Genomic DNA, 9,830 nt, shown 5'->3' with positions numbered 1-9,830 from the left:
TGGGTTTGAGAGGGTGGATAATCCTTGCCAGCCAGTTCAGAGTGTGGTTATTTGGTCCTCCCCCGAGGTGCTTCAGGTTCCTCTCCAGTGAACAAAACCAACCACCTTCCCACCAGTTTTCTGGTTTCTTCAGGTGCATTGTCCTTCAGGTCCTGAGCAACCGTGCAGACAGTCTGAACCCCACGTGTCCTGTCAAGACCCCTCAATGTGGGCTTCAGGAAACCTCCTGGCAGGTCATCCAGTCATCCATCCATCAAAAGTCTTTCCCCTCTTGGCTGGACAGGAAAAAGCATTTCCTTTGCAGCTCTCATTTCTTGGATCAACTCTCTCCTTCATCTTTTCCAAGGGAATTGTCCATGGCTTCAGCCCTATCCATAGAGAGCTGGAGAAACAACAACCAAGCTGTGGTGTGGAAAGGTGGCCAGGACCAAGAATGAGCTGGTTGTCAACAATGCTGATCATATAAAATCAAATAAACTGGCAGACAGATGAGGAGGAGGAAGGGATGCCCAAACACTCACCTTCCCTTCCCTTCCCCTCCCTTCTCCCTGCTCTCCTCCTGAAAAAGTTACTGGTCTGGTTGTTCAGTAAAGAAACCAACACAAATTGAGTCTCTCCTGGCGTGTGCCAGCCCTCCTCACATCACGGGAGGCTCAGCACAGCAGGGGCGAGGAGAAGCCACATCTGCAGCAGAGAGGCTGCCCAGCAGGGAGGGGTTGCTGGGCTGCAGGTCCCTGAGGACAAACGAGTGGAGCCCTGCAGGAGCCTCTCCTCTCCAGCCACCTGGAAGAGAAAGGAGACAGCGTGGAGTGAGAGCTGTGGCTGATCATGGAGTCATGAAATGGTTTGGGTTGGAAGGGACCTTAAAGACCATCCAATTCTAACCCCTGCCATGGGCAGGGACACCTTCCATATCCCAGGCTGCCCCAAGCCCTGTCCAACCTGGCCTGGAACAGCTTCCCAGGGCAGCCACAGCTTCTCTGGGCACCCTGTGCTAGGACCCCCCCACCCTCACAGCCAAGAATTTAGTCCCAGTATCCCATCTAACCCTGCCCTCTGGCAGTGGAAGCCATTCCCCTTGTCCTAGCATTCCAGCCCTTGTCCCTAGTCCCTCTCCAGCTCTCCTGGAGCCCCTTCAGGCACTGGAAGGCGACAATTAGGTCACCCTGAAGCTTCTCTTCTCCAGGCTGAACAATTCCAATTCTCTATTTTTCCTCACAGGAGAGGGGCTCCATCTCTCTAACCAAACTGGAGTCCCTCCTTGGTGCCTCAGAGGATTTGGGGCTCGGGGGCTGTGCAGCCCCAAGTGTGTGCATGTGCAGAGGGGTCAGGGCTGATTTCAGCACCCAAACTCTGGCCTGGAGGTCAGCACAGCTCTTCAGCTGTTGGTGAAGGTGGTGTCACAGCAGCAGAGTCATTTGTGGGCACAGCACTTGTTTGGACACTGGCTGGAGGTGTCTGTAGGAGGTGGGTGCCTGGATGCCCTCTCAGGTCAGTGGCCACCCACGTATCTTACGGAGCCACTGCTGGCCGGTGGCTTGACCTGGTGACCTTAAAGGTGGATGTGGAATATGCCTCCATGGTGCTGGGAGACATTTCACCGGCTTTCCCCCTCAGGTCCAGAGGTGCCAACCTCATTAAACGTTGAACAGGATCTGGATTTGAAGTTGAGTCCAAAGTCAAGACCCAAATCTCTAGTTTGCAGCAGGGACCATGCTCCAGCAGCACTCACACCTCAGAGGAGGGATGTGCTGCTGCCACGAGGAGGTTGGAGATGTGTCTGGGCCATCCTCTACTGCAGCTGCTTTTTCCAGCTTCCTACTTGCTGTTGGGAATACTGCCCTGGTCACCAACAGTTCACAGCTTCTCCTTCACTTCCAGGATGAAGGGCTCAGTGCTAGGTCTTGACCTGGGGCCACTTCTTGGATTTCTCTAAGATCTGGGGAGCACCAGCTGGAGGGAAAGCCTCCAGATCTGCTAGGTGCCAAGCTCTTGGCCTGGGGAAGGTGCCCCTGTGCCCTGCAACGGTGCCACCAGCGCCCTGGAGAGCAGTGAGGGAACCTGAGGTCACTTTTCTCCACCTCCCAACCTGCCCTCTGTGAAAACAGGATGGAGAGAGGTGAATCAGGTCTTCTTCCAGCAAAAGAAACAGTGATAAGCCTTAAAATAACCCACACTTGGAAGTTCTGAAGGTATCAGTCAGCCCAGTGCAAAGCCCACGCTCAGTCCTTGGAGTCTAGTTAAAACTGACAGCTTCTGTAACCTGAACGTTCAGCAAATCAGGGTCACTGTTAATTATTCAATAGGAAAATAATTGAATCTGAAAATTACTCTGGTTGGCAAGTCAAGGTCATTTTGTTTTATTTAAAAATAAAATATTTAATACCTATCATGGCCATCATCAGTAAATGAACATGTTATTTGTTTTAAAATTATTTCAATTTAATATTATTTTGATAGTAATAATTTACTGTTGAACAGAACCTTTCAAATTTTCCAATGCTTAGCAAATTTTAAACCTCTGCATTATCATCTCTAGAATCCTCATCTGACAAGGGAGGAACTTGTGTCCTGGGAAGCTGAAATGCTTGTCTGAAGCTGAACTGATGCTCTGAAGGACAGTGAGGAGCCAAGCCAGTGATGCTGGGTGAAAACTCCATGGATTTCCCAGTACTTCCAAATGAAGGGAAGGGAAGGGAAGGGAAGGGAAGGGAAGGGGAATCAGGAGGTGGAGGGATGTTGGATGCCTGCATGTGACTGAAATGATACAAGCAGAAGAAGGAGTTGAGGTGAGGAGGCTGCAGGAGGCACAGACATCATCTCCCCAAGCCAGGCCTGCCCTCTGTACCTTGGTGGGCTGGAGGTGCTCCAAGCTGTTCTCTCTGAGGGTCGCCACAGCTCTGTTGGCATTTCTTTCCTGCTTGTACATCTGTGTGGTGGGGGGGATGGACGGGGCCACGGCTGTGTTCAGGTGAGTCCCATTGCCAAAGGCCTGAATGGCATTTTCTTGGTGTGGGAAAGATGGAGAAAACAGTTGTCAGGGCAGGGGGATGTAGCCATATTTCTCTTCACAGAGAAAAGCAAGGCACGACTTCCCAAGAATATTTCTGAGATTCACATTCTCTGAACCTCAGAGAAAGGAAAAACAATTCTTATCTCATTTGCTGTGCCTGCATTTGTGCAAAAGTAGAATGCAGTATGGAGATTGTTTACCCAGAGTGATGGTGTTTTTCCTTGGCCTGTCAGGGCCAGGTGTGTGTGTGTGTCGGGACTGTCAGCTGACAGTCACGAGATGTAGAGTGCAGTTGTGTGCAGAGTTGAGTGCTCGGCAGATTCAGTTTAGATGTAATGTAATATAGTGTAATATAATATAGAATAATATAGTATAATAAAGTAATCAATTAGCCTTCTTTTGCTCTTTCTATAATTCTGCCTCTCGCCTGTTCCTGTGTCATTCTCGGCACAAGAGTGACGGGGGAAGCCTCCCTTTCCCAGCCTCTTTCTGTGCATCACCCAAAGGGATGCCTGAGCTCTGCAGAGCTCCTCTGTTGGTAACACAGGGAGCTGGACACGTCCAGACCCCAGAGCACCACGGCATCTCCCCGTCCCCACCCGCAAAGCCCCCGGCGTGCAGCAGCGCCACTCACGGAGACAGATGTTGTTGGTGAAGAGGTGCAGGAAGCTCTCGCACTCGTCCTGCCGGTTCCCGCTGGCGTTGCAGGTGCACCAGGGAGCGATGCTGGACGTTGAGTTGTCGATGTAGTTGGGGGTGATGGGGCTGCCTGCCGGGACCGACGGACAAGTGTTACTGCAGGGCAGGGACTCCAGGAAGGGACAGGGACATCCCCTCATGCCGCTCTCCTGGTTACTCTGCCTCAGCCAAGCCCCTCCATGACAGCAGCAAAACCCTTCAAGTGCTGGTGTCATGGGTCTGGTTTGCTCCCAGGGAAGAGAAGAGGAGCAGTCACAACCCTTTTGTTCACATCACCATCACCGAAGCCTTCAGTCAATTAAAAAGTGCTATCAGTCCAAGGAATGGGCAGTTTCTGGGAATTCAGGTTCCCTAGTAACATTAAGAGAATAATGGAATGGTTTGGGTTGGAAAGCACCTTAAAGCCCATCCAGTCCCAACCCCTGACTATGGGCAGGGACACCTCCCACTGTCTCAGGTGCTCCAGGCCCAGTGTCCAGCCTGGCCTTGGGCACTGCCAGGGATCCAGGGGCAGCCACAGCTGCTCTGGGCACCTGTGCCAGGGCCTCATCACCCTCACATCCAGGAATTCCTTCCCAACATCCCATCTGATCCTGCCCTCTGGCAGTGGGAAACCATTCCCCCTCATCCTGGCATTAGAGGCTCTTGTTCGATGTCCCTCTCCAACTCTCTAGGAGCCTCTTTAGGCCCTGGGAAGGGCTCTAAGGTCTTCTTGAAGCCTTTTAATCTCCAGGCTGAGCATTCAAAAACTGTATGTGAATGTGTATAAAGGTTTTCATCCTGTCATTGAAAAAGCCAAGCTCAATCTCCAGAATGAAGGATTAAAATGGAATGAAATGTTGGCCCAAAAATGTCAGTCTGTCTCATCTATCGGGACAGACCTGGTCCAAAGGCCACTGGCACTTCTCTTTGGACTCTTGTCTGTGCCTGTGCCAGCTGCTGCCATCTGGGCTCTGCAGCATCTGAAACCCCAATGTGACACCCTCTGAAGTTGGAAAAATGGCAGTGCATGGTGATTTCCAGCGGCATCACTGGTGATGGCATCAGGGAATCCCTGTCAGAGCAGGCATCCTGGGACAGCCCGTCTATTTCCACCGGAGAGAGAAGCTTGAATCTTGCCCATGTTTTTTCTCCCTCCACTGCAACCATCCTGAAATTACCCCATACCCATGGCTTAGTCATGTCACTGAAGGGAGAAAGACCAGCACCAGGTTGGATATGGCTTGGAGCAACTTGGTCTGGTGAAAGGTGTCCAAACCCATGGCAGAGGGTTGGAATGAGATGGGCTTTACAGGTCCCTTCCAACCTAAGTCATTCCATGACTGTGTGATGTCCAAGAGAGCTCAGCTCTCCACCTTAGTGTCCTCATAGTCAGAGTAAGAGGAGAGGTTTCCCACCCAGAAGAGACATTTCCCACCCAGAGGAGAGGTTTCCCACCCACGGGACAGGTTTCCCACTCAGAGGAGAGGTTTCCCACCCAGGGGACAGGTTTCCCACGTGGAGGAGAGGTTTCCCACTTGGAGGAGATGTTTCCCACCTGGACGAGAGGTTTCCCACCCAGGGGACAGGTTTCCCACCCGGAGGAGAGGTTTCCCTCCTGGAGGAGAGGTTTCCCACCCGGACGAGAGGTTTCCCACCCGGAGGAGAGGTTTCCCACCTGGACGAGAGGTTTCCCACCCAGGGGACAGGTTTCCCTCCCAGAGGAGAGGTTTCCCACCCAGGGGACAGGTTTCCCACCCAGGGGACAGGTTTCCCACGCAGGGGACAGGTTTCCCTCCCGGAGGACAGGTTTCCCACCCAGGGGAGAGGTTTCCCTCCCGGAGCAGAGGTTTCCCTGCCGGGCTGGCACAGCCCGGGGCACGGCCCTTACCGATGATGCCGGTGTAGGCCAGCAGGCAGGCGGCGTAGCTGTCCCTGCGGCAGCCGCTGGCGGCCTGTGGGGACGGCTGGCAGTTGAACTGGAACTCTGCGTAGCGCGACCTGATGGAGCCAGAGCACAGAACGGGACATGTCACCTCGGGTAACTGCGGCAAAGGGGATGTAACAGCACACCGTGGTGTTCACAGAGGGGAACATGTTTGCAAAGTGCTGCTGTAGTGTTCTTCAAACAGCTGGAACACATGTCCTTTTACAATCTGCCTACCCCAACAAACGCAGGAGAAGGTTTTGAACAGGTTCTGCAGTCTATGTTTTACATTTACATCTGCAAGGTAAGTCCAGTCTTGGAAGAAATGTTTGCTTTCTGTTGTGTGAAGTTGGTTTTTGAGGGAAGAGCTGATGCCAGGAAGGAAATCAGTCTGTGTTGCCATTTTCTACCTTTTGGGTAATAACTTTACCTAAACACCCTAGCTTTCATTTTTAGTCTGATTTGATGAAACAGAGAATTGCTCTGGTCCAATTTCTGTCTCTAAAGACTCTAAATACAGCTGAGGTCACCTCAGATCAAGGGAAATGTCCAGAGGTTCAGACATGAAATGTCCTATCCATTACCAGGGCTCCTGCCCACCCTCTGCTGCAGATACCCATTCTCAGGAGAAGGACTCTCTGGAGCCTGTGGAGCAGGCAAATCATTCTGCCAACCAGTTATCTGCCACCAAACTCTTCAGGCATGAGTCAGCTCTTGGCACATGGTGGTGTTTGGAGATCATGGGATATCTGAGGCATCAACACAGGGCTTTCAGGCAGGACACAGCAACAGCTGGAGACCCAGATCCATCTCAACATTCATTCCAAGGCCAGGCAGGAAGGGATTTCACGTGGCATTTGAACTACTTTGGAAACTCAAGCAATCACCAGCACTGACAATACCTGAAGGGAGGGTTCTCAGGTGACAACCTGCACTGTCTGAGCTGAGAACTGAGAACCTCAAATGTTTACCCTGCCTGGGCAATCTCAGAAAAACTGAGAATGTTGCTCCTCCCAGACATCCTCTCTCTTCCAGACACGTTGCTCTTGCTCCTGGTCAGTGTCAGCATTCCAGTTTGCACTTTCCAGTCCACTTCTCCCTTACACCCTTCTTTTTTTCTCATCTTTGTTCCAACATTTGCCCCTTATCAACCCTTTTCTCCTGTAACATGGACAGGCAAAACTTGCTTTCCCAAAATTTGCTGCATTGTTTGGAGATTTAGAGAAGGGAGATAATGACTGCAGATTTTATATAATCCATATTAGTAGAACCCACCCCTCTGAGCTGGGAAGTTCAAAGGGCTAGAGCTGTGCAGACAGGGTGAGACTTGGAGTGTTTCACTCCATTTTTTTATGATTTATTCCTGGCTCTCCTTGTGGATTCTGCACTGCTGGCTTTGACCTGGTCACATGTCAACCTCTTGCTCCCTCTGTCTCTAGAGGATATTTTATATTATATATTCAGAGACCAAGGGATCAGATAATTAACAGCTGTGTTGCTTGCAGGAAATAGTTTCCAGTCTCCTGGGGAGTAACACTCTCCCCTTTGAACCTCTTCCTCCTCACTGGGCCCTCTTGTCATGTTAGGGAGAGGCTGCTACCCGTCCATTGTGGACTCCCTGGTAGCCAGGGGACAACATCTGAGCAGGGCCTGGCCAGCCCAGGGGCTTTGCATCTTTCAGAGTCTCCTTTTGCACAGTTCAGTCATTCTCCTGCCTCCATGTTTCTGGGGTGCAGAGTGCTGAGGGTGTTTGTACTTTCATGCTTCCAAGAGGATGCTGCTGCGCTCACCTTCCTTTGTGAAAATACATCATATTTTTATTGTAATTAAAAGATGCTGTGCTGGTAGGGGATGGCTGCTGGAAGTGCAGCTCAGGAAGTCCCAAACCCCACAGCAATTAGAGACTGAGACAATACAGGGAGGTGTGTCCTACACTTGTTCTTGTGCTCTTCCCCAGGTGTCTGCTCACGGCCCAGCTGCACGCAGGGCACTGGGCTGGGCCCGTGGTGCTGTTATTGCCTCACATCTCTCACTGCCAGCTGGGCTCTGCTCCCGAGGGCTCTGTGTGCATTAACCTTCCGGAACACCAAAGACTTTTTGAGAAACAGGGAGGTGAAAATAGTGCAGATGAAGGAGAAGCACTGAAGGGGTTCTGCTGTCAGTGTGCACATGGGATGGGTCTGTGTGTGTGTGACTGGGGCTGGGTGGAAACAGAGGAGCAAACCAGGCTGGCCACAGACTGTGCAGTGCATCTGGAATGACACCAGGACTCTGGGACTCCTGGAGCAATCACCAAAACATAGAATCACAGAATCACTGAATCACAGTATCATTGAATCATTGAATCACTGAATCACTGAATCATCGAATCACTGAATCACTGAATGGTTTGGGATGGGAAAGACCTAAAAATCATCTCGTTCCACCCCCCTGCCATGGGCAGGGACAACTTCCACTATTCCAGGGTGCACCAAGTCCTGTCCAGCCTGGTCTTGGGCACTGCCAGGGATCCAGAGGCAGCCACAGCTGCTCTGGGCACCCTGTGCCAGGGCCTGCCCAGCCTGCCAGCCAGGAATTCCTTCTCAACAGCTCATCTAAATCTACCATCCTCCAGTTTCCAGCCATTCCCCCTTGTCCTGTCTCTTCTTGCTCTTGTCCAAAGTCTCTCTCCTGCTCTCCTGTAGGCTCCTTTTAGGTATTAGAAGGTGCTATAAGGTCTCTCCAACACAGCCTCACAGTAGAAGAGTGTATTTTTTACGTATATAGATTAATTTTTATAATTAAACAAGCAAGCAAACAAACACAGTTTTAAGGCCTTCACAAGTGCCTGTGTCTTTCAGGATACCTTGGGTGCTCCTTGAGGATGCTCTGGGCTGGGGAAGAGGAGCAGAGAGGGAGATGGATTGGTGAAAGTGGCTGTAAGGACCCTCCCCCAAATTCCTGCTTAGCCTGCACCTTCCTGGAACTGTTTCCATAACAGTTCTTTAGAACCGAAGCCAAAAATCCACAGAAAATGTCTAAACAGCTTCAGTGTGACCATCTCACATCCCCTTCTGTCTGTGAACACGTTCTGTAGGATACAAGGACAGGGCTGATGGAAGGGCCCGTGGCGGCACGGCCTGTCACGGCTGTGTGGGACAGTGCCCAGGAGCACCCTGCAGCTGAGGGCAGTGGCTCAGGGCTGTCTCCAAGCCCTGCCCAAGGGAGGCTCTCCCTGGAGACCAGCCCTGCGCGTGAGCATCACCTGCAGACGTAGTTGTCCCGGCAGGAATCCAGAGGCGCCAGGCAGTTGGGCTTGTCCTTGGACTCGTAGGAGCAGGCGGGGACGATGGTCTGGCGCCGGCGCTCGGCGCAGGCCGTGTCCTCGCAGGGGCAGAAGAGCAGCTCGTGGGTGTACTCCGGGGGCACGCGGTCGAAGAACTTGCGCAGGGCCTTGTGGCACTTGGAGCGGTTGCAGGTGTCGGCCCGGGCCAGGCGGCGGATGCAGAAGGAGACGTACTCCGTCCGCAGCCGCTGGCACATCTCGTCCACGTTGCAGGCCTTGGCGGCGTCCAGACACCGGTTCACCTGTGTCACCTCGTTCTCAGACCCTGTGGGGTGGTGGGACACGGTGAGGTGGCTCTGCGCTGACCTCCCCACCGGCAGCACCACCCCTGAGGCCTTCATCCCCCGCTCCCATCCATGGCCACCCTGTGACACCGCACCTGCTCCAGCCAGGCTGAAGGGCAGGTTTGCTCTGCGGGTCCTGGTAGGACCAAATCCCCTTTCCACACTAATCTTTTCCCAAGAAGTGCCACAGTCACAGACCAGACTTCACCCCCCCCAGAGCTCACTTCACCAAGCCTGTAACTTTAATAAAATGAATTTTGCTTTGATCTGAGCATCTGGTAACACTTTACTAACGCAGATTAGCCAGCCTGAGGCCTGGAAGACAGCAGGCATTAGAAAGTCCATCTACTTATGGCCATGAGTGGATCCATGAGTGTTGGGACCTCCACTAATGGACCTTCTTGTTTCTGCAAGCTGCTCAAGACCAAAGACTGAGTCTCTGCTACATGGCTGATCTGCACTAATTCCTGGCACCTCAGCCTCCCTGCCCTGGACACGGAGTTTCTCCTGGCCTCTGAAAGGTCATGTCTGGCTTTGGCAGCAGCTCTGTTTTCTCACCCCAGGATCTGCCCAGCTAAGTGAGACCTGTCTGGGTTGCAGTGT

General features: G+C 52.3%; 1 protein-coding gene across 2 annotated transcripts in view; it reads right to left on the bottom strand.

The window, feature by feature from the left end:
• Positions 1 to 257: 257 nt before the first annotated feature.
• Positions 258 to 9,830, bottom strand: part of LOC121348270 (GDNF family receptor alpha-4) — a 66,443-nt gene continuing 56,870 nt past the window's right edge. For both annotated transcript variants that reach the window (XM_041427598.1, XM_041427600.1), the window contains exons 4-8: positions 8,863 to 9,208; positions 5,583 to 5,692; positions 3,648 to 3,782; positions 2,849 to 3,006; positions 258 to 783 (exon numbers count right to left, since the gene is read on the bottom strand). In XM_041427598.1, coding sequence (XP_041283532.1) covers positions 643 to 783; positions 2,849 to 3,006; positions 3,648 to 3,782; positions 5,583 to 5,692; positions 8,863 to 9,208 — 890 coding nt within the window. In that variant the 3' untranslated portion in view covers positions 258 to 642. The remainder of the gene's footprint in view (positions 784 to 2,848; positions 3,007 to 3,647; positions 3,783 to 5,582; positions 5,693 to 8,862; positions 9,209 to 9,830) is intronic.

This window comes from Onychostruthus taczanowskii, unplaced genomic scaffold (genome assembly GCF_017590055.1).
Source record: "Onychostruthus taczanowskii isolate IOZ18803 unplaced genomic scaffold, ASM1759005v1 scaffold117, whole genome shotgun sequence".
In the NCBI taxonomy this organism is placed as follows: domain Eukaryota; kingdom Metazoa; phylum Chordata; class Aves; order Passeriformes; family Passeridae; genus Onychostruthus; species Onychostruthus taczanowskii.
This window is presented reverse-complemented; position numbering and strand designations above follow the sequence as displayed.